Raw genomic sequence first — 25,896 nt, 5'->3', positions numbered from 1 at the left:
TGAGCGCGGTGATACCTCACTTGTGGTCTGAAACCTTTGTTTGGAGAAATGGGAGGGCTTGGAACGGAAGGAGCAATATTTCAATTTTGGAAAGGAAATTTGGCTGAAAAAGATTGCGGGCACCATGTCACATTTGGAGGACCCATAAGGTACGTAAACAGCAAAAAAACACCACAAGTGACCCCATATTGGAAACTAGGCCCCTCAAGGAATTTATCTTGATGTTTAGTGAGTACCCTGAACCTCCAGGTGCTTTACAGAAGTTTATAATGTTGAGCCATGAAAATAAAAAAATAAAATTTTACCACAAAATTGTTACTTCAACCAGGTAGCTTTTTTTTCACAAGGGTAACAGGAAAAAAATCACCATGAAATTTATTGCGCAATTTCTCCTGAGTTTGTTGATATCTTGTACGTGGTGGAAATCAACTGTTTGGGCACACTGCAGGGCTCGGAAGAGAAGGAGTGCAATTTGACTGCAAAATTGGCTGGAATCAATAGCGGACGCCATGTTGCATTAGGAGAGCGCCTGAGGTGCCTAAGCAGTGGAGGTCCCCCACAAGTGACCCCATTCTGGAAAATAGACCCCACAAGGAATTTATCTAGATTTTTGGCGAGTACCCTGAACCCCCAGGTGCTTCACAGAAGTTTATAATGTTGAGCTGTGAAAATAAAAAAAAATATATTTTTACCACAAAATTGTTACTTCAACCAGATAGTTTTTTTTAACAAGAGTACACGGAAAAATATCAGCATAAAATTTATTGTGCAATTTCTCCTGAGTATGCCGATACCTTATGTGTGGTCGAAATCAACTGTTTGGGTGCACAGCAGGGATCGGAAGGGAAAAAGTGCCATTTGACTGCACAATTGGCTGGAATAATTAGCGGACGCTATGTCGCATTTGGAAAGCCCCTAAGGTACCTAAACAGTGGAGGTCCCCCACAAGTGACCCCATTCTGGAAATAAGACCCCTCAAGGCTTTTATCTAGGTGTATATTGAGCATTTTGAATCCACGAATACTTCACAGAATTTGATAAGCTTAGGTTGCCATATTGAAATTTTCATTTTTTTCTCAAAAAAGTTGATTTAGCGACACATTTTTCACTTTTTCAAGAGGCAACAACAAAACGTGTAACCCACAGGTTGTTATCTAATTTCTTGTGAGCGCAGGGATACCCCACATGTGGCCAAAAACCTTTGTTTGGATAAATGGGAGGGCTTGGAATGGAAGGAGCACCATTTGAATTTTGGAAAAGTTGAAGTAAATTGCGCGCACCATGTCACATTAGCAGGGCCCCTTGGGTACCTATACATCAGAAACCCCCCACAAGTGACCTCATTTTGGAAACTGGACCCCTCAAGGATTTTATTCAGGAGTATAGTAAACATTTTGAATCCACAGGTACTTCACAAAAATGTTGCTGTAGCAACAAATTTCTCACTGTTAAGGGGGCTTTACACGCTGCGACATCGCTAATGCGGAGTCGTTGGGGTCACGGAATTGGTGACGCATATCCGGCCGCATTAGCGATGTTGCTGCGTGTGACACCGATGAGCGATTTTGCATCGTTGCAAAAATGTGCAAAATCGCTCATCGGTGACATGGGGGTCCATTCTCGATTATCGTTACTGCAGCAGTAACTATGTAGTTCGTCGCTCCTGCGGCAGCACACATCGCTATGTGTGACGCCGCAGGAACGAGGAACCTCTCCTTACCTGCCTCCCGGCCGCTATGAGGAAGGAAGGAGGTGGGCGGGATGTTCCGGCCACTCATCTCCGCCCCTCCGCTTCTATTGGGCGGCCGCTCAGTGACGTCACTGTGACGCCGCACGGACCGCCCCCTTAGAAAGGAGGCGGTTCGCCGGTCACAGCGACGTCGCTGGGCAGGTAAGTATGTGTGACGCGTCTGCGCGATGTTGTGCGGCACGGGCAGCGATTTGCCCGTGTCGCACAACAGATGGGGGCGGGTACCCACGCTAGCGATATCGGGACCGATATCGCAGCGTGTAAAGTAGCCTTTAGGCTATGTGGCCATGATCCAGCGACACGGCGTCTAGTACCCAGTGTCAGCCTTCCTGCAGAAATGTGAGTGTTGTCCACGGGAGAACGCAGCTGCCCATGCCCACGATTTGGGTTCAGGTTGCTGTGGACTTTAGTTCTATTCTACCTGCAAAGAACACTCATCTCCATAAATTGACATGCTGAGGCTCTAGAAGCTGCGCCACAGGTCGATTTATGCTACGGAGAAAAGAAACACAGTGGGCACGGGATTTCTAAAAATCCTGCCACTGTGCTTCTACTGCACAACGCAGCGTTATGGACGCAGGGAAAACACTCTGTGCCCAAAACGTTGCAAACCCTGATTGTGGGCACACAGCGTAAAATGCTACAATGGATGAATGGATAGATGTCAAACATATATAACGTCCCACCCCCCTGCATATTCTAAGCTGGCGCCCTTTAGTGCCTTTCATGTGACACTAAAGGATGCCTAGCCTTGTATTTAGCCCAAAAGAAAAAAAAAATAATTAAAATAAATGACGTGGGGTCCCCCCTATTTTTGATAGCCAGCTAGGGTAAAGCAGACAGCTGTAGCCTGCAAACCACAGCTGACAGCTTCATCTTGTCTGGTGATCAATTTGGAGGGCTCCCCAAGCTGTTTTTTTTTTAATTATTTATAAATAAATAATTAAAAAAAACAAAACAAACATGGGGTTCCCCCAAATTAGATCACCAGCCAAGGTGAAGCTGACAGCTGGGGTCTGGTATTCTCAGGATGGGAAGAGCCATGGTTATTGGACTCTTCCCAGCCTAAAAATAGCAGGCCGCAGCCGCCCCAGAAGTGGCGCATCCATTAGATGCGCCAATTCTGGCGCTTCGCCCCAGCTCGTATCGCGTCCTGGTGCGTTGGCAAACGGGGTAATAAATGGGGTTGATACCAGGTGTGTAATGTCACCTGGCATCAAGCCCAGCAATTTAGTTATGTCACGGCGTCTATCAGATACCCGACATAACTAATTGACAGTAATAAAAAAAAAAAATTGACAAAAAAAAAAAATTTATTTGAAAAAACACTCCCCAAAAACATTCCCTGATTGACCAATTTATTGAAAAGAAAAGAAAAAAAAAATCCGCTGTAATCCATTTGGACGTCCCACGTCGACTCTGGACCTTCTAGAATATGGGGGACACATTCAGGGAACGTATCCCCCATTTTCTAGTATTGCAGACCCTCCATTTGAGGAGAGTGGGTGCAAAGAATCTGCACCCACCCTCCCTGGGTCACAGCTGCAGTGTGCCGAGCAGCAGCAGCCAGCGTCTCACAACACAGGAAGCTGTCAGCTGCTCGGCACATGTGACCGCACTCACCGGCGTCTGCTGTGAAGGAGGAGGGGGCCGCGGGGGATCAGCGCTCCGACAGGTATGTATGACACCGGGGAACACCGGGGAGGATGGGGGGGACCCGGCAGGGCCTAGGGAGCAGGTTTCTGTCGCATGTGTTATGGCACATACGACAGAAACCATAAGAAAAGTGTAAATGCTGCCGGCGCGCTGCTGTGCTCGCCGGTGCGCGCGGCCATCTTGGATTTTCGGGAGGGGGTTGGGGGTCGGGGGGGCACTTTGGGGATACCGAGGGGACCGGAGGGAACCGGGAAAAAGATTTATCTCCCTTCTGACATGTTTGATCATGCCAGATTGGAGATAAATCATTTTTTACCGGCGCGGTCATTTACTATAACTTGATGATCGGTATACGGTGTATACCGGTCATCACGTGACTGGGGACCGGAAAAACCGGCCCGAATCATGATCTCCAGGGTCTCAGCTACCCCTGGTAGCTGAAACCCCGGAGATTTTCTGACGCTGGGGGGGCGCTATACACTTATTTCTGCCCGCTGTTTTAAAACGGCAGAAAGGAATAAGTACCCTTTTTTGGTGCCGTTTTAAAACATAACGCGGTCGTAATGGGGTTAAACCAAATTAAATACTTTATAAACTTGTACCTTTTGCTATGTAAATTTTGTAAATCGTCCATGGGGGCGGGCTCTCTGATGACCGTTGCTGTTCCTCCTGCAGATTGACGCCGTCCCCCCACGCTCCATTTCATCCATCAGGACGCCGCCCACTGCACCCGAGGTGCCGCCCACGCCAGGATCGCTGGTTACGTGTGTCACAAGCACGAGATTATGGGCGGCGCTGTGATTGCATCGCAAGTGCCGCCCATAATCTCGTGGACGCGCTTTGCCCCACTGCCTCCAGCGTTCTGCGCAAGCGCTCGCCGGCCAAATGACCTGACGTCACCTCCTTCCCATCTTACCCTGCAGCAGGGCAAGATGGGAAAGAGGTGACGTCGGGTCATCTGGCCATAGAGCGCTTGCGCAGAACGCTGGAGGAAGAGGGGAAAGTGCGGTCATGAGGTTATGGGCGGCACTTGCTGATGACACTCACAGCACCGCCCATAACCTCGTGCCTGCGCAAAACATCACCAGCAGTCACGTGTGCACACAGTGCACAGTCCCGCTACAGTCGCACAGCGCATGCGCGGGATCACGGGCGCCCAGGGGCGGCGCCCTGAGATATGAAATTCAGTGTTGGGGGGCGGCGTAAATCTGCAGGAGGACAGTAACGGTCAGCAGAGAGCCCGTCCCCATGGACGATTTACAAAATTTACATAGCAAAAGGTACAAGTTATAAAGTATTTCATTTGGTTTAAAAGGGGCCACAAATAGTACAGGAACCTTGCTAGAATGCAGCCCAGGAGCTGCAGAGGGGGAAACTTTTAGGTTTCAAGCTAAATTTCTGATGACAAGTTCTCATGGGATATCTCCTGTTAGTAACCATTCCTGGACCTTCTTCCACTCCTCCTTATCCTCTTGCATGTTTTGCCGGTGTTTGAGACGTTTTAAAGTCCTAATAATTGCTAGAATTTGAGGCATCAGAGCGAATATACTTAGATTCAGATAAAGAAAAGGAGACCCGTTTGTCCACAATGTCCATCCTATGTGTTCGTGCCTCACCGGGACTTCAATGCCTGACAATAGACTTAGTTTTGAATATCTCCTGTGTTTTATTTTTCCAAGTATACAGTGTGTCCACCCATATCCTGTCTACCTCCATTGCGAACGGTGGCAGCTATAGGCATAGAAGTGGTGTCTAGGTATAGTACAGTAGCCATGCGCTACACAATGAAACCACCTATAGCGCCACCTGGTGGAAAACAACGGAGTTAGCATTTTTATCTCGAAAACGGAACAAGATAGAGAAAAAAAGTGAATTAAAAAATTGTAGAGCATAATCAATTTAATATGAATCGACACCTAGCATACAGAAATGCTATGATATGAAACCCATGACCCCCCCAAAACATTGAATGCTGGTCACGCATATGGCGCTCTTTTAACTTTGATGCTCAAAATGGCCACCATCAGCTGCAATGCACATCTGGACTCTGGACAGCATACTGTATCTTGCTGCACGTTGTGCAATATAGTAGGTGACACGTTTGCACAAGCATCTGTAATACGTCGTCGTAGGTCCTGCAATCTTGGTGGAGGGGTCGCATACACCTGCTGTTTGATGTGACCTCACAGAAAGAGGTCCAATGGGGTCAGGTCAGGTGAGCGTGGAGGCTACTCCACGCAGCCACCATACACAATGACTTGTAGGAAGGTCTCCAAGAGGTATCGCTTCACGTCCGCTGCCTTGTGAGTTTTACACATTCTATTCATAGCATTTCTGTATGCAAGGTGTTGATTTGCATTAAATTTATGATGCCCTACAACTTTGTAGTTCATTTTTGTTCTCTATCTCATTCAGTTTGAGATAAAAATGCTAACTCTGTTGTTTTCCACCAGGTGGCGCTATCGGTGGTTTCATTGCGTAGAGCATGGATACTTTACTATACCTAGACATCACTTCTATGCCTATAGCTGCCGCCGTTCTCAAGGTAATGGGCAGGATATGGGTGGACACACTGTATACTCTATCATTTTTATAATCCTTTGAGCTTCTTTGAAATTTGACTTTTTATCTTGATGGTGGAGTTTTCCAAAGACCTGAGATTATCCATTTATTATTTAGGACTTTATATTGTAGTCAATATGTCAAGATAAAGTGACATTATTTTACTCTATATCTTCTTTAAATTTGCTCACTCTTCGTTCCTCATTTGTAATAATCTGATCCATAAGTTAAAAAAAAAACATTTAGTTGTATATTATTCCATTGCAACATATAAACATCAGAAACCCTATATGTAGGGATTTTTTTCAAGCACAGTCCATGTGGAATCATTTTTCTGTCCATATAATTTTACAATGTATTATGATTTTACCAGGTTCGCAACCCCTGATTTCATAATCTTTCCACCTGATGCAGTATTCCTTTTAAATCAGGTGGAATAGATGCAGAATAATCAGAGTTCTCAAACACCTGTTACAATTTCATGAGGCGTTGATCAATATTTGAGGTTTGTACACTCGCCATGTCTTATAATATGGTAAGTGATATCCACAGTAAAAGTTCTCAATATGTAGTAATATAACTGATAAATCAATGCTTTAAATTCATTATTATTACATTCTGATTAGACGTACGTGGCTTTGCTCAAAACAAGTGAATTGGGAGAAGCCGAGCAAGTTGGCATGTGATTGCATGTATGCATGTGATCTCATATTTGCAGTGCCATGACGCTTGTTCTCTTTGCCGGTACCAGAGAATCCTGACAGTATATGGTGCAGACACTGAGGTTTCAATGCAGTAAAAAATGTAGACTTTCATCCTAAACTTTGTCAACCTCTTTAACTAAGCTTATTTATAATTTAACTTTAAGGGGAGTGAGTTGTCTCAATTAGTCATTTGGGCAGCATTTTGTAATTTATACTGTGTGACATGAGGTGAAAAAATGTGCCGTAAGTCACTTTGCCTGATGTGGTTGGCATTAAGTTTAATGGAGTGTGAACTTTGTCATTTGATGGAAGGAGATCTTGAGCAAATGAACATGGACTGCAATGAATAGACTGGCCATGGCTCTCCTGAGAGTGTCACAGTTTTATAGAGATCTGAGGAGAGTGAGATTTGAGATCTGAGGAGAGATTTCTTGAGAGTGAAGATGGTGAAATTGGTGAGGAATTGTTGAACAAACTGAATGCAGCAAGTTGTATTAAATGGATGGAAACAGTTGAGAATTTGGACTTTAAAGGTCCAGTAGAAAAGCATGGTCTCTTCTAAGAAAACTAGAAAGAAATTGGAAAGTAAAACAGAAAACGAATGCTATAACTCCAAATCAAAATCGCAGCACACATTGTGAACATCTCAAGAAGTGCAAAAGACCGAGCTCACACCATAGAAGTTAAAAATAAGTTTAAAGCTACTAAAATCATCAGTGGCGCCAACTGAAGAATACTCACGTGCTTTTACAACCTGTGACATTGACATTGCCGTTGCTGAAACTAAAATTAACAAAGCTCCCGGCATCCTGAATTTCTCAAAAACTGTGGACCTTATGAGAAAAAATGGATGGCAAAGTTCTTCTCAGATATTATGGAGAATGCTCACGTCCCTAGTAAATTAAAACATGCCAAAATAATTGCATTGTTAAAACCTGGGAAGCCTGAAGATAATCCATCCAGCTATAGACACATTGCTTTGTTGAGTTGCTTATATAAGCTCTTAGAACGCTTAATATATAACAAGATCAGTTTAAAGATTTTCTACTCAATATCTATAGAGCAAGCCGGCTTCAGACCTGCTCGAAACTGTAGTGATCAAGTTTTAGCTTTGACAACTCTCATTGAAGCTGAATTCCAGAAGAACAAGAAAGTTTCAGTGGCGTTTATCGATCTCTCTGCCGCATATGAAACTGTGTGGAGGGAAGGACTTTTATATAAATTTTTGAAGGTGATTCCATGTAAGAAAATGATGTACCTCTTCAACAATGTGATTGCAAATCAAACCTTTCATCTTATTATGGGCGATTCAACCAGTTGTAAGAAATCTTAAACAACGGACTGGCCCAGGGATCAGTGCTAGCACCTCTACTGTTTGCCCTGTACTTAGCTGATATTCCTAAGACAGTGTCACGGAAATTTGGATATGCCGATGACTGGGCACTTGCTATGGTAAGGAAAACAATGGAGGAAGCCGAGGATGTTCTTACAAAAGATCTTAGTGTAATGGGAAAGTACTTTCGATAATGGAGATTAAAACCCAACCCATCAAAAACGGAAGTTTGTTGCTTTCATTTACACAATGCAAGTGCCAAGACTGAACTGAAAGGACAATTTGAAGGCCAATCTGTTAAACACAATTTCAATCCTAAGTATTAGGTGTAATCCTTGATAGAAGTCTAATTTTTAAATCCCATTTGGATAAATTGGCACAGAAACTGAAAGCACGTAATAATATTATTCAGAAACTTTGGGGATCCTCCTGGGGCTCGGCAACATCTGTTTTGAGAACATCTACTCTTTCCCTGGTGTACTCTGCTGCAGAATATTGTGCTCCAGTATGGTTAAATACAGTTAGGTCCAGAAATATTTGGACAGTAACACAATTTTCGCGAGTTGGGCTCTGCATGCCACCACATTGGATTTGAAATGAAACCTCTACAACAGAATTCAAGTGCAGATTGTAACGTTTAATTTGAAGGTTTGAATAAAAATATCTGATAGAAATTGTAGGAATTGTACACATTTCTTTACAAACACTCCACATTTTAGGAGGTCAAAAGTAATTGGACAAATAAACCAAACCCAAACAAAATATTTTTATTTTCAATATTTTGTTGCGAATCCTTTGGAGGCAATCACTGCCTTAAGTCTGGAACCCATGGACATCACCAAACGCTGGGTTTCCTCCTTCTTAATGCTTTGCCAGGCCTTTACAGCCGCAGCCTTCAGGTCTTGCTTGTTTGTGGGTCTTTCCGTCTTAACTCTGGATTTGAGCAAGTGAAATGCATGCTCAATTGGGTTAAGATCTGGTGATTGACTTGGCCATTGCAGAATGTTCCACTTTTTTGCACTCATGAACTCCTGGGTAGCTTTGGCTGTATGCTTGGGGTCATTGTCCATCTGTACTATGAAGCGCCGTCCGATCAACTTTGCGGCATTTGGCTGAATCTGGGCTGAAAGTATATCCCGGTACACTTCAGAATTCATCCGGCTACTCTTGTCTGCTGTTATGTCATCAATAAACACAAGTGACCCAGTGCCATTGAAAGCCATGCATGCCCATGCCATCACGTTGCCTCCACCAGGTTTTACAGAGGATGTGGTGTGCCTTGGATCATGTGCCGTTCCCTTTCTTCTCCAAACTTTTTCTTCCCATCATTCTGGTACAGGTTGATCTTGGTCTCATCTGTCCATAGAATACTTTTCCAGAACTGAGCTGGCTTCATGAGGTGTTTTTCAGCAAATTTAACTCTGGCCTGTCTATTTTTGGAATTGATGAATGGTTTGCATCTAGATATGAACCCTTTGTATTTACTTTCATGGAGTCTTCGCTTTACTGTTGACTTAGAGACAGATACACCTACTTCACTGAGAGTGTTCTGGACTTCAGTTGATGTTGTGAACGGGTTCTTCCTCACCAAAGAAAGTATGCGGCGATCATCCACCACTGTTGTCATCCGTGGACGCCCAGGCCTTTTTGAGTTCCCAAGTTCACCAGTCAATTCCTTTTTTCTCAGAATGTACCCAACTGTTGATTTTGCTACTCCATCTCTCTGATGGATTTTTTCTTTTTTTTCAGCCTCAGGATGTTCTGCTTCACCTCAATTGAGAGTTCCTTAGACCGCATGTTGTCTGGTCACAGCAACAGCTTCCAAATGCAAAACCACACACCTGTAATCAACCCCAGACCTTTTAACTACTTCATTGATTACAGGTTAACGAGGGAGACGCCTTCAGAGTTAATTGCAGCCCTTAAAGTCCCTTGTCCAATTACTTTTGGTCCCTTGAAAAAGACGAGGCTATGCATTACAGAGCTATGATTCCTAAACCCTTTCTCCGATTTGGATGTGAAAACTCTCATATTGCAGCTGGGAGTGTGCACTTTCAGCCCATATTATATATATAATTGTATTTCTGAACATGTTTTTGTAAACCGCTAAAATAACAAAACTTGTGTCACTGTCCAAATATTTCTGGACCTAACTGTAGCTGTCATGTAAACCTAATTGACACTCAGCTGATCAACTCTTTGCGTATAATATCTGGTGCTATTGGACCTACACCTGTTCACTGGTAACCTGTCCTGAGTTATATTGCACCTGCAAATCTAAGAAGACAAAAGTTCCTTCTTAAAGAATACACTAAAGTAGTGAATAATGAAAAACTTCCAATACATCAAAATATCAGAGATGTTACAATACAACGATTGAAATCAAGACACCCACCCATCCGAACTGCAAACACCTTGCATGAACAAGACTTCAATTTAGAGGAGAAATGGTGAGAACTTTGGGTCAGTGTAGTAGACGGTGAGCTCTAAATGTTCCCTAACTTACAAAACACTCCACCAGGCTTCAATCTACCAAGGAAAACATGGGTTACTCTAAATCGTATCAGAACAAACTTTGGCGTCTGTGCAGATTTTATGTATAAGGCTCTGTGCGCACTGGGAAGTGGAATTTTCTTGAGAAAATTCCGCATGCCCTCAAAGATTACCGCACCCGCGGTAAAAAAACGCGGGAAACCGCACCCGAAAACCGCATGCGGTTTGCCGCGGTTTGCTGCGGTTTTACCGCGGTATTATTCGCGGTATTGCCGCGGTTTTGCCGCGTGCGGGTTGGGATGTGCTTTATTGCATTCAATGCAATAAAGCACATTGAAGAAAAAAAAAAAAAAAAAAAGTCATTTAATTCTGAGAGTAGATAGACAGAAGAATAGATAGAGGGATAGATAGATAGACAGAGGGATAGATAGAGAGATAGATGACAGATCGCTGCATTTCCCACGGTCGGCAGTGAGTTCACATTACCGGCCGTGGGAAATGACCGGTAATTACCTCTGCTGCTTTCATTCAGCGCTGTGTGTTAGTCGCGGCTGGATGGAAGCAGCGCAGGACGTCGGACCTGGATTACGCCGGAGCTTTGTTTGGGGGGGGGGGGGTTAATAAAATGGTGAACGAGGCTTGTTTGTTTTATTTAAAATAAAGGATTTTTCGGTGTGTTTTTTTTCACTTTACTTACGGGTTGATCATGTCAGCTGTCACATAGACGCTGCCATGATCAAGCCTGGGGTTAATGGCGGTGATCCGCCGCCATTAACCCCTTGTATTACCTTGCCACCACTGCTACACGGTGGCAAGAAGAGCCGAGGACACGCCGGCATTGCCGCATATTGCATGCGACAGTGCCGGGGCAGCTGCGGCTGATATTCTCGGCTGCCGGAGGGGGAGTGAGGCGGGGGACATTATCCCTGCCCCTCTCCCTCCCCAGCCTGAGAATACCGGGCCGCCGCTGTGTGCTTACCTCGGCTGGAAGGTAAATATACAGCGGAGCCCACGTTCTTTGTTTTCTATATTTCCGTTTTCTTTCTATGTGTGTTCTATGTGTCTGTGTCTGTGTCTATGTGATCTATGTGTCTGTGATGTCTGTGTGTGATCTGTGTGTGTGTGATCTGTGTTTGTGTTTACTCTCTGCACGGCTTCCTCTTCCTGTAATGACATCACTTCCCTGCAAAACCGCAAGCAAGTGATGCACATTACCGGAGGTAAACCGCAAAATACCGCAGGGAATAACGCAGGAAAACGCAGTGAACCGCACAGAATTTGCTGCCTGCGTTATTCCCTGCGGGATTTCATGATTAACATTGAGTCAATGGAGGGAAATCCCGCAGCGATGTGCAGAAAAGAAGTGACATGCACTTGTTTTTGCTGCGGGATTCCCGCAGCAAAACATGCAGCTGTCAAATTCCGCCCAGTGCGCACAGGATTTTTTTTCTCCATAGGATTTGCTGGTGATTCACTGCAGAGATGTTATGAACATTTTCTGCAGCGAAACATGCAGCAAATCCGCGGCAAAATCCGCGAAAAATCCGGTAAGTGCGCACATAGCCTTAGTGGGGTAAATTTGACTCTCCGACCTGTGACTGTGGAGCAGATTGTCAAACTATCCAGCACATTGTTGAGGAGTGCCCCCTCAGATCCTACCATTGTGACAAGAATGATTTCTATACTGTAAATTATAACACTATTGCATATATAGAAAATCTTGATATTGTACTTTGATTTTTATCCTTTTGATATTTTTCAATCATTGCCTATTGTCTGGTGTTTATTTTTATATGATAGTTTTCATAGTTTTTAAGGTTGAAGGGAGACTCTAAGTCCATCTAGTTCAACCCGTAGCCTAACATGTTGATCCAGAGGAAGGCAAAAAAACCCCAATGTGTCAAACAGCTCCAATGGGGAAAAAAAATCCTTCCTGACTCCACATACGGCAATCAGACTAGTTCCCTGGATCAACACCCTGTCATAAAATCTAATATACATACTGGTAATATTATATTTTTCAAGAAAGGCATCCAGGCTCTGCTTAAATGTTACTAGTGAATCACTCATTACAACATCATGCGGCAGAGAGTTCCATAGTCTCACTGCTCGTACAGTAAAGAATCCTCGTCTGTGATTATGATTAAACCTTTTTTCCCCTCAAGACGTAGCGGATGCTCCCGTTTTCCAGTCGCAGGCCTAGGTGTAAAGAGATCTTTGGAAAGGGCTCTGTACTGTCCCCTCATATGTTTATACCTTGTGATTAGATCCCCCCTAAGCCTTTGTTTTTCCAAACTAAATAACCCCAAGTTTAATAACCTGTCTTGGTATTGCAGCCCACCCATTCCTCTAATAATCTTGGTCGCTCTTCTATCTACCTGTAAGATTATGCTATTTATAACCTTCTATACTTTTGCTATCAAGAAAAGTATCCATTCCCCTCTTAAATTCATTCAGTGAGTTGGCCATCACCACTTCCTAAGGAAGAGAGTTCCAGAGCCTCACTGCTTTTACCGTGAAGAACCCTCTTCTATGGTGATGTAGGAATTTTCTTTCCTCCAATCGAAGAGAATGCCCCCTTGTTCTTGTCATAGTCCTTGGTACAAACAGATCATGGGAGAGATCTCTATATGGCCCTCTGATATATTTGTACATATTTATTAGGTCTCCTCTAAGTCTTCTCTTTTCTAGAGTAAATAGACCTAATTTTGATAACCTTTCCGTGTATTGTAATGCACCCACTCCATTTATTATTTTAGTAGCCCGCCTCTGAACCCTTTCAAGTTCAGTAATGTCTTTCTTGAGCACCGGCACCCAAAATTGCACACAATACTCCAAGTGTGGTCTGACGAGTGATTTGTACAGAGGGAGAATAATGTTTTTATCTCGTGCCCCCAGACCTCTTCTAATGCATCCCATCACCCTATTTGCTTTGGTGGCTTCTGCCTGACACTGGGCACTCCAATTTAGCTTCTTATTGACTAAGATGCCTAAGTCTTTTTCCATATCTGATTTCATCAGCAGTTTCCCATTTAGTAAGTAATCGTAGCATCTTTTTCTCCTTCCCATGTGCATAACCTTACACTTATCTGTGTTAAGCCTCATTTGCCATTTTTCAGCCCAATTCTCCAATTTACTCAAATCCATCAGTAGTTGCAAACTGTCCTCCTTTGTGTTAACTACCTTACATAGTTTTGTATCATCTGCAAATACTGATATTTTACTCTGTAAACCATCCACCAGATCATTAATAAATATATGGTGGTAAGGTATACGTTCATACGATTAAATAAGAGCTCTGAGGCTGTGATGCTCGGGTTAGAAGACTTGCAGCCAGTCTGTACAATGGAGTCAGTTCTCGGACCAATGTGCATGGACGTCTAAATGAGCCCTTACACTGTCACTGATTTTTGTCTGAAGCGGAGATAGCTGTTAGAGAGCCGAACAGATGAAAGCATGAGCCTGTGACAATGATTCACATTAGTGTGTTAGAAAAAAACAATCGATTTCTAAAAAGTGATGAAGTTATAAGTCTGTCAACTAAGTAGTATAGATGACTTGGTCACTATATCAATTTCTGTATGCAATTTTAAGATTCAGTGTTTTTATTGTGCAAAACGCTTTTTTAGTGGTCAAAATGATCTTTTGCGCATCACAAAAAAGTCATTGTTCTTGGCAGCGCATTGTCTTGTGTATACAGAACTTGCATTGCCGAGAACTGGCAGCCTGTGTATTGAACAATCTAATACAAATGGGTCAGGGTGCATTGTTTAATTGCCTAGCTCAACTAAATGCTCTCATTGTTACGTCAAAGCTATGTCGCATTTTTTCAACATCTACATACAGTGGGAAAAAAAATAAAGGGGGCTTTACACGCTTTATCGTTAATGTTTTATCGTCGGGGTCACGTCGTTAGTGATGCACATCCAGCGTCATTAACGGTATCGCAGCGTGTAACACTTACCAGCGACCTTAAACGTCCTCCAAAGTGGTGAAAATCGTTCACCATGGAGAGGTCGTCCTAAAACCAAAAATTGTTTTTAAATTGTCCCACTTGCGTTTACGGTAATATGGATAAGTGCAATCAGATTAAACATCAGATTGCACTCATATCAGTGTTAAACAATGAGGCATTGTTCATCTACAATTTTTTTTCTCATGCAGAATAGCCATGAGAAAAAAAAAAAAAAAGTAAAAAAAATTCGCAGCATGGGTGAGTGTAACATTGGACTGCACTCGGATTTCATCTGAGTGCAGTGCAATATACTTATGGACAGGCAGTGGAAAAGATGGATAGATTAATCTCTTTCTCTTCTCCGCACCTGTGATCCGATTGCAAGGCATCAGAGCCTGAGCAGAGTGTCAACAACATATGGCATCCAATACTCTCATATTGAACGGTATACGCAAGTGGGAGCGTGGTCTTATAGTTATTGTGTCTTCACACAACCACCCAAAGTGAGCAAAACTATTGTTTATACTATCTCCTATAGTAGGGTTTTCCCTATAGTGCCCTTCCCTCTTCACAATAACTGTTGTCTCAATCTAAATATGGTAACATAGATCCATCCCAGGAGAAACAAAATTATCTTAAATTTAACAATACACAATATTGCAGCCTTGCCTTCTTCTTTTTTATCTTTTATTGGATGGGTAATTACAGCAAGTCCCAGTTTATTTAGCCATCTGAAATAAAGATAGAAAAATAAATATTTGGCAGTTGTATACATGTTTTACTAACTTAAGAAAGTGCAACATTATTATATTTCTTAGTATTTGTTCTCAATTTTTGTATTTATACATGCACACAAAAGAATAATATTATGCAGCAATGTTGTATTTTTGGAACAGATCTGCATTTCCTGTCATGCGATTTGCAGCACAGTACGGCTGCCTTATACAGCGGGTGAAATAAGTATTGAACACGTCTCCAATTTTCTAAGTAAATATACAGTCATATGAAAAAGTTTGGGCACCCCTATTAATGTTAACCTTTTTTCTTTATAACAATTTGGGTTTTTGCAACAGCTATTTCAGTTTCATATATCTAATAACTGATGGACTCAGTAATATTTCTGGATTGAAATGAGGTTTATTGTACTAACAGAAAATGTGCAATCCGCATTTAAACAAAATTTGACAGGTGCAAAAGTATGGGCACCCTTATCAATTTCTTGATTTGAACACTCCTAACTACTTTTTACTGACTTACTAAAGCACTAAATTGGTTTTGTAACCTCATTGAGCTTTGAACTTCATAGGCAGGTGTATCCAATCATGAGAAAAGGTATTTAAGGTGGCCACTTGCAAGTTGTTCTCCTATTTGAATCTCCTATGAAGAGTGGCATCATGGGCTCCTCAAAACAACTCTCAAATGATCTGAAAACAAAGATTATTCCACATAGTTGTTCAGGGGAAGGATACAAAAAGTTGTGTCAGAGATTTAAACTGTCAGTTTCCACTGTGAGAAACATAGTAAGGAAATGGAAGAACACAGGTACAGTTCTTGTTAAGCCCAGAAGTGGCAGGCCAAGAAACATATCAGAAAGGCAGAGAAGAAGAATGGTGAGAAGTGTCAAGGACAATCCACAGACCACCTCCAAAGACCTGCAGCATCATCTTGCTGCAGATGGTGTCAATGTGCATCATTCACCAATACAGCGCACTTTACAAAAAAAGAGAAAAGTTGTATGGGAGAGTGATGCGAAATAAGCAGTTTCTGCAAGCACGCCACAAACAGAGTTGCCTGAGGTATGCAAAAGCACATTTGGACCAGCCAGTTACATTTTGGAAGAAGGTCCTGTGGACTGATGAAACAAAGATTGAGTTGTTTGGTCATACAAAAAGGCGTTATGCATGGAGGCAAAAAAACACGGCATTCCAAGAAAAGCACTTGCTACCCACAGTAGAATTTGGTGGAGGTTCCATCATGCTTTGGGGCTGTGTGGCCAATGCCGGCACCGGGAATCTTGTTAAAGTTGAGGGCCGCATGGATTCAACTCAGTATCAGCAGATTCTTGACAATAATGTGCAAGAATCAGTGACGAAGTTGAAGTTACGCAGAGGATGGATATTTCAGCAAGACAATGATCCAAAACACCGCTCCAAATCTACTCAGGCATTCATGCAGAGGAACAATTACAATGTTCTGGAATGGCCATCCCAGTCCCCAGACCTAAATATCATTGAACATCTGTGGGATGATTTGAAGCGTGCTGTCCATGCTCGGCGACCATCAAACTTAACTGAACAACTGGAATTGTTTTGTAAACAGGAATGGTCAAATATACCTTCATCCACGATCCAGAAACTCATTAAAAGCTACAGGAAGCGACTAGAGGCTGTTATTTTTGCAAATGGAGGATCTACAAAATATTAATGTCACTTTTATGTTGAGGTGCCCATACTTTTGCACCTGTCAAATTTTGTTTAAATGCGGATTGCACATTTTCTGTTAGTACAATAAACCTCATTTCAATCCAGAAATATTACTCAGTCCATCAGTTATTAGATATATGAAACTGAAATAGCAATTGCAAAAACCCAAATTGATTAAAATGATTAAGACAGGAGTGAAAAGAATTATCAGAGGAGTTGTGCTTGAGCCAGGTAGCATCTGTGGTGAACTACAGAAAGACCTGAAATCAGTAGATACAACTGTTTCAAAGAAAACAACAATAAGGTAATACACTCAACCTCTATGGCCTGGTTGCATGCTCACCACTGCAGAACAAAAAGCAGGTTCAAGTACGTTTAATGTTTGCTAAACAACATTTAGACAAGCCTGTGAAATACTGGGAGATACACTTTGCACATTGTTCTCCCTTTGCAGGCCTGCTGTAGAAGAGGAGACGGAGGCTGTGGTGGCGGGAATCAGGATTAGGCGAGTATAACCCTTATTGTTTTTTATATAATTGGGCTGTGGAGACCAAATATATACGGAGATCATCAAGTATATACACACGGCGCTAAGAGGTCATCATATTATATATATATATATAAAAACAAAAAAGTGAGCCGGAGTATGAGATGGTATACATGGAGCTTGTGAGCTCATGTTCACACTGGCCATTAGACAAAGAGAAACCAAGGAAAAAAAATGGTGAAAACATACCCTGCTGTAACTAAATAAAAGCATAGTGCATATAAACATAGGGTACTTAGTAAACACTGTTTTTTGATCAAAAAAAGCATAAAGCTATCCCACCAACTCCAAGGTGTACCCAGTTGGGATAGTACCTACACTCTCTAATATTAAAACCTTACCATGGGTCTAAAATAGGCCTCAATGTGGCTAAGGGCTGAGAGTGACCGGGTCCCAACAGGACACACACAGTCAGGGGGATTCACAGAATGAAATGTCCAGCTCACCAAGAGGGAGGGCCACACCCCATTTGTACTGAATACAAAAAAAAAAAAAAACTACATAAAAACAAAAAAGTGAGCCGGAGTATGAGATGGTATACATGGAGCTTGTGAGCTCATGTTCACACTGGCCATTAGACAAAGAGAAACCAAGGAAAAAAAATGGTGAAAACATACCCTGCTGTAACTAAATAAAAGCATAGTGCATATAAACATAGGGTACTTAGTAAACACTGTTTTTTGATCAAAAAAAGCATAAAGCTATCCCACCAACGCCAAGGTGTACCCAGTTGGGATAGTACCTACACTCTCTAATATTAAAACCTTACCATGGGTCTAAAATAGGCCTCAATGTGGCTAAGGGCTGAGAGTGACCGGGTCCCAACAGGACACACACAGTCACACTTTTTTGTTTTTATGTAGTTTTTTTTTTGTATTCAGTACAAATGGGGTGTGGCCCTCCCTCTTGGTGAGCTGGACATTTCATTCTGTGAATCCCCCTGACTGTGTGTGTCCTGTTGGGACCCGGTCACTCTCAGCCCTTAGCCACATTGAGGCCTATTTTAGACCCATGGTAAGGTTTTAATATTAGAGAGTGTAGGTACTATCCCAACTGGGTACACCTTGGCGTTGGTGGGATAGCTTTATGCTTTTTTTGATCAAAAAACAGTGTTTACTAAGTACCCTATGTTTATATGCACTATGCTTTTATTTAGTTACAGCAGGGTATGTTTTCACCATTTTTTTTCCTTGGTTTCTCTCTCTCTATATATATATATATATATACATATATATATATATATAGAGGGCCTGAGGGAACCATCATATTATATATAGAGTGGCAGAGGGGCCATCATACTATATATAGAGAGGCTGAGGGACCATCCTATTATATACAGAGTGGCGAATCCACCATCATATTATACAGTATATCACAAAAGTGAGTATATCTTCACATTTTTGGAAATATTTTATTATACCTTTTCATGGGACAAGCTTGAAATGACAATTTTATACAATATAAAGTAGTCAGTGTACAGCTTGTATAACTGTAAATTTGGTGTGCCCTTTAAATAACACAACACACAGCCATTAATGTCTAAACTGCTGGCAACAAAAGTGAGTACACCCCTAAGATAAAATGGCCAAATTGTGTCAATCTGGTGTGAATGGGAGCAGGTCTGTTAATGTACCGCCCCCGTAGCAGCAGCCGAGCCGCTCGGATCCGGAGCTGCGGTGGCTCGAGGGGTCTCCAGACCCGGGAGGTCCAAGCGGACACTCGAATTAAAAAGGAGTGGGGGAGTATATACACGGGATTAGGAAAGTTCGTGATGCCACCCACGGTGCGTGGTAAGATGGTGTACCACCGCTGCTGTTGGGGATGCCCGGTGGCGGTCGTATGGCAGAAAAGTGTTTTAACCCCTCCGTGGGTAGGGGGGTTTTGCCCCGGGAGCCTGGTGATGGTGGTGAAGGGGTGCCATTGGGGGTAGGAAAAGAGTTTTCAGTGTACTCACTCAGTCCAGAAATAACCACACCGACAGCTTGTAAACCAGAGTTCTGAGCACCACTGCAGCTGGGAGGGAGCACGCAAGGGTCCGTGCCCTTGATGTTACGGTTAGTCTATGACCCTTTCCTTGGCACCTGTTTTCTTCTTTGGACCCTCAAGTCTGAAACTTTTCGGGTCCTGCTCACCCGTATGGCTAACAGAGTGAGCTTGCTCTGAGCGTTCACGCGTAGGATTTCTTTGGACTGTATTGGGAAAGTCCTATCACATCGGTGCGCTAGTACCCCGATTTTGGAGCGGGTTGGGGATGACACGTGAAGTCTTCACCCCCGTCGGGTAAATTACCATGATGCATGAAGCTACTTCCCGGCCTAGGGTCCTTGTACCCCGTCGTGCCCTGGCCCCTGCCCGGTGATCGCTCAAGGCCGCCGGCTGCCCTCCTCGGCATCGGCAGTCCGTGCCCCCTGACACTATCGCCTGCGACCGGGGTTCCAGCTCCTACCAGGCCCAGACCAACGTCTGCCACCTAGTACTCAGGAGCCCTGCTCCACCTGTGACATCTCCTCACGAGAGTCACTTCACCTCCTTCTCCTTCCACTACCACTTCACTTCTCCTCTTACTTTCTCACTCCTCCCTACCAACCCCCAATGTGGGCGGCCCTATTCCCTTCAGGCCCCCCAATGGTGTGTCTGGTGGGTACAGTGTAAAGTGTTCCTAGGGTTTTGATTGGCTCAGCTGATAGCAACACCAAAGGACCATGACCCGTAACCAAGGTGGGTGGATACTGTGCTGAAGGGCAGATTGTACAATACCCTGTGACGACCTAATAGGCCAGGGCGTCACATGAAATTTGGTGTTATTGCTTTTATCGGATGGAAGTGCTAGATTTTCCTTGACCCTGGTTTTTCACTCATGTATTGCTATGCTTACCAGCAGGAAACAGCACCCCCGGATTTTGGATTTTTCATATATTGGATATTTCCTAATATCAAGTGGTGATAAGCTTTGCTTTTTTCTCTTTATCTACCACTATATGGTCACTGTATAGTGATAATATCAATCTTTTTAACAGCGTGTTTTTTATTTTTTTATTTATTTTCTTATTTAGTAACAGCAGGGCCTTATCTAGGGTGGTAGGTGGGACATTTTCACCAGACACAACCATCAGTCTGCATAATGGGGCATTTCAAAGTGCCTCCAATTCGGCAGAGTTTTGCCATTCCCTGGGAGTAGGATTTGACCATTCTCCACACCACCTGTTAGACAACTAGCGGGAAGAACAAGGAAAATGTTGACTCCCTGCACTCAATTGTACTTGTGCCTTTCAGGCATAAGTACAAATGAATGTCTGACCAACAGCATTTCAGAGGTCAGGGTGACGTCAGCAGAGTGATCGGGTCATATTAGTAAAGTTGGTCTTTCTAAAGTTTGGTTTAGAGCAGTGGTATATAACAATCATATATGCATAGATCATCTTTTAAGTAGTGAGAGAGGGTCGTATGGAGAGACATGTACTTTGGAGCTTGAGCTCCAGATTTTTTAGGACCCTAGGGACTGCCCCTAGTACTGAAACATTTTTAATAAAAAAAAAAAACAAAAAAACTTCTGCCATCTACCAGGATGATAAAGAAGAAATGAGGGTGGACATTTCAGCAAGACAATGATCCCAAACACACAGCCAAGGAAACTCTTAACTGGTTTCAGAGAAAGAAAATAAAGCTGCTACAATGGCCCAGCCAATTACCTGACCTGAATCCAATGGAAAATTTATGGAAGGAACCAAAGCTCAGAGTTCATTAAAGGAGCCCATGGAACCATCAGGATTTGAAGAGTGAGTGTGTGGAAAAATGTGCAAAAATCATACCCGAGCAGTGCATGCAACTAGTTTCTAATCACCAACAAAGGCTTTTATACGAAATATTAAATACATTTCAGAAAGGATGTTCAATACTTTCTCCCTGAGTGATTTCTCATTATTACACATCACTAAATTTATGGACATCTATGGTTTGATTTCACAGGCAAGTGTAGGTTGAATGGGTTGTTACTGACATTTAGTGAGAAAATCATATCAACAGCAAAATTGTTGATGTGTTCAATGCTTATTTCATCCACTGTTTACATCTATAGCAAATAATCTTATAACTTGGTAACTAAATGTTGGAATGTGTATATAGCAGTAAGAATATCCATTATCCATTATGAACATCTCTTGCGATTAGCACTTTTCATGCAGAGGATTTGTGAGCTGAAGGATAGCTATAACTAACATACTGTATATAAAACATTTCAGCATTTCCATGGTGACTTTAACTTTGTCTCGTTAATCTACAATGCTCATCTGATATAAAATGATGCCGTTATACATTCTGGTGTTGTCCTGTACTAACCACAGTTATTACTCATTTAATTTTCTGTGGAGCTTTAAAAGATTTCATTATATAAATTATACACTCGTTAACCCTAAAATTTCAGCACCAAGAAGGAAAAGTCATGGCATTTTCAAAATTACAGGTTGTATAAACAAGTTACTGATAGAGCAGACTTATTGAAGTTCAGTTCATAAGGTTCAGTCTGACTTTATCTAAAGTTCTGTTCTGGACCTGGACTTGACCTGAACCTCATTGGAAGTCACTGATTGGGCAGTCCAGCACTCCGCCCATATACAGGCAGCCATAAACAGATCACGTCTGGGGGAGGGACTGTGAGTTTTTTTATTTTATTTTTTTGTTTGGTGCACACTACATCCGATAATGCTGTTTTTACCCCCAGTGCAAGCCATTCAGACACTGCAAGTGGCTAAGCACCGAGCATACCTGAGCACACCGATGCTTGATCGAGTAGTCAGCATACGTAAAGCACCCGAACTCAAAGACTGATTTTTTTTGTAAAGTCCATCATCAGTATGAAAACCAAAACTTTACTGTTTGGGTTCATTCATCTCTAGTTACTAATATTGAAAAGATGAAAAAGAATGAGTAAAGATGAATCCCACGTTGGTCTTTCACGTTGGTCTTTGATTGGAAACGTAATTAAGAGAGAACATGAAAGTGTCCCATGAGACATTTTTCAACACGACAAACCCAGTCCGCATGTTGCTCATGCTGTGTGCAGCCTGTGTGACCTAAACATGTTACCATGGCCTGCAGCATCTTCGGACTTGTCTCCCATTGAGCACATGGGACATCATTGGTCCTCAATTACAAAGAAAGTGGACAACAGCAGATCTGGATAATTTATGTGCCCAAAGTGCATTCAGTGTGTCAGAACATTCCTCAGACAACCATTAATGATCTCACTGATAGTATGCCAAGACATGAAAGGGTGGGTATATCAGCACGTGGCACTCATACTCAATACTGAATACATTAAAAAAGTTTTGAAAATTTTGTTTCCATTTTTCAAAATTTGCTCATCATTAATTGATCCTGTGATTTCCATAACTTTATGACTTTTTCTTCTTAGGCTTGCAACTTCAATATTGAGGAGTGTATTTGTATTGCCACATTAGTTTTTATCATGGGAGACAATTGAATATTTTGTTAGGGAGCCTGAAAAACAAGCTGATTTGTAAGAAATAAACAGGACAAAAAAAGCAATAGAAATAGAGGAGAGAGAGATATTTGGCTCAGACTAAAATAAAGAGAGGAGATCTAGAGGGCGCAAATGCATTAGAAATCCAATACAGACCTTGCACATATCTAATTATGCATGGGAAAAATATAGAGCAAGTTCTCTTAAATTAGTTTTTGTAGGTCAATAAGGGATACAAATTTTAGTTTCACATTCAGGTTAGTACAAACAATTTGCCAAAAGAGAATCTAAAAGAGGCGCCATCGTGTTGAGAAATGACCCAATGACTATACTCCTTTCTGTGGTACAACAGGATGAAGATCTGAAGCTCAGAGATATTTAAAAAATAGTTATTAACCCTCTGGTTAAGACATTTTAAATTATATTCCAATAAAAAGGATAACGTGACAAATAAAAAGTCAATGTAAACAAGTAAACAACGTAGATAAGAATTTGCTTGATAGATGCATGTCATACAGAAACCCAACAGGGAGAAACGTAGGGTGGACAATGAATGATGCTATGAGGCAGAGAAGACCCCAGAACAGTATTTTTTGATTTGGAATAAAAACTAGGGTAAAAGACAGATAATTGTTCAGATACAATTAACTTATCTTGCTACTTACTTATTCATCTCCTCTCTATTTTCGGCAGCAAAATAAAAGCTCTTGGTCTTTGAATGACTGATCTTTATAGCACTTTAAAAGAAGCAAAATGAATAAATAAATGTAAATATAACAAACAAGTTGTTCCGGACTAATTTTACTCAGTTCTTCCATGTAATTATACAAGTCAATCTTTTTTTTTTTAAAGCATTGCATGTATTTGTGTTCTACATCTTACAACAACTTCTATTTTCTTCTTTTCTTTATCTTTTTATGTTAGTATATGATAGCTTGAATAATACACGCAAATTTATCAGTTGTATAATGCATCTTTTTTTAGTCAAAACTGTATTTTCAGATATGGGCAAAGTGTTCACAGATATATGCTGCAGCTTCTCATACTGTGTTCTCTGCTGGCAGTTACATTACCGGTTTGTGTCCTACAATTCCATGGGACGAGGATATTTTCATCAGTTGGTAAGCTTATATAGAACTCCAAGGACTTTCAGGAAAATATGTTCTTGCCCACTTTGCTCATCTTATCACCTTAAGGACTGGTGATTTTTGGTCCTTTGTTTACCCCCTCCCCCTCTCCCTTCTTGTAAGAACCATAGCTTTTTTATTTTTCTGCCAACATAGCCATCTGTTTATTTTGTGTAGCAATTTGTACTTTTGAAGGACATTGTTCATTTTAATATGTGATGTACTGGGAAATGGAAAAAAAACGCAAGTGCATTGAAATTGTGAAAAAAAAATGTTTTTTGGGTTTTGCTTTTATGGTAGTCATTGTGTAATAAAAATCACCTGGCACTATGATTCTCTATGTCAGTACAGTTACAGTGATACTAAATTTGCATGCATTTTTTTTAATTTAATGAATAAAAAAAAGTTGAGAGATTACTAAAAAACAATTGTTATGTTGCTGTTTTCCAAGACACATAACATTGTAATTTTTCAGCTGATGGAGCTGTTTGAGGGCTTGTTTCACCCAACGCTAAGGTTTTTGAAATTGATAACATTTTGGGATAGATACAGCATTTTCACCTCTTCTTATTTCATTTTTTGATCTTTTTTCCAATCAAGTTAATTAATTTTGTATAGAGATGAGCCACTCCTCTAGCGTTCGAGTTCGGTTCAGTTCGTAGAACGGCGGGTGTGTTCGTTGAACCCCACTCAAAACAAACACAAACACTTAGAAAACACCTTCTAAGGTGTCCAAAAGGTGACAAACAACTCAGAAGACACCACAAACGCATGGAAAAGTGACAGGTACATATACTCATGCTGAAAGAAAAGAGCTGGATGAGTAAAAGGAGGAGAAGACACAAATATAGGCATGTCATGGCCTTCTAAAATCATGTAAAACACAGCAAGTGGACTCCAACAAGAGTCTTCATTTTTTCAAAAAAGTTGGCCACAGACACTGTTGGGGATGAGAATTGAGTACCCAGAAATACTTAATTCAGCCATTTCATAGACTCAGGTATATAGTTTAGTAAGATGTAAACTAACACACATCTATGCATGTCTTTGTTCTCTTTTACTCTTTTACTAATACGTTTAAATAGGTATATTGCATATTCAGTGTATTCTCCTTAACAAAATATATATATATATTATATAAATATATATATACACATATATATATATATATATATATATATATATATATACATATATATATACATATACATATATATATACATGTATATATATATATATATACACACATACATACATACATATATATATATATATATATATATATATATATATATATTCAGATACCAGCACATGTATTTTTAAAGATGGCTGCCGCTTCCTGTTTGCACATGGGACAATGGACAAAGAAATTCCTAAAGCCAGAGCTGAGCCAATCAAGAAGAGGATATGCCAATTTCCATGTGCCTTGAAGCCCCACCCTACGATACTTGATTGGACTAAAACTTTTGTCTACACCCCTTTACTTCTGGTCTCGGGGCAGGATCTTGAGAATAAAGTTAGTCTGGCCTCAGCTTTGGTCGTGAGAGGAAGAGTCATAATTGATTCCAATTATTATTCTTTTTCGCCGTGCACACACGACATTTTAATCTGAAACAGCAGCCAGATCCCAGGGGACCGCTTGTGTCCTGCATCCCTAACAGTTGGAGGCACTGCTGAGATTTCCGTAAGAAAGATTGGCCGAATTTCTCTCTCGGATCGAGGGGATCGTTTCCTAGTACCCGGAGACCGCCGAAACAGAGCTGATCACTCAAAATTCGCAGGTAAGTGTCATATATAATGTATATGAATACTACCTGTGATTTCGATGGTCTGTGGCGAAGGGTTTGATCTATGATCTGAGAGGGGT

At 41.6% G+C, this 25,896-nt stretch overlaps 1 protein-coding gene across 1 annotated transcript in view; it reads right to left on the bottom strand.

Annotated features, from left to right (window-relative positions):
- Positions 1-25,896, bottom strand: part of IPCEF1 (interaction protein for cytohesin exchange factors 1) — a 419,927-nt gene that overhangs the window by 95,156 nt on the left and 298,875 nt on the right. Inside the window, exons 6-7 of the mRNA XM_075339684.1 lie at positions 23,568-23,639; positions 15,123-15,184 (exon numbers count right to left, since the gene is read on the bottom strand). Coding sequence (XP_075195799.1) covers positions 15,123-15,184; positions 23,568-23,639 — 134 coding nt within the window. The remainder of the gene's footprint in view (positions 1-15,122; positions 15,185-23,567; positions 23,640-25,896) is intronic.

Source organism: Anomaloglossus baeobatrachus, chromosome 3, assembly GCF_048569485.1.
Source record: "Anomaloglossus baeobatrachus isolate aAnoBae1 chromosome 3, aAnoBae1.hap1, whole genome shotgun sequence".
NCBI lineage: Eukaryota > Metazoa > Chordata > Amphibia > Anura > Aromobatidae > Anomaloglossus > Anomaloglossus baeobatrachus.
Note: the sequence above shows the minus strand (reverse complement) of the source record. Positions and strands in the feature narration are given on the sequence as shown.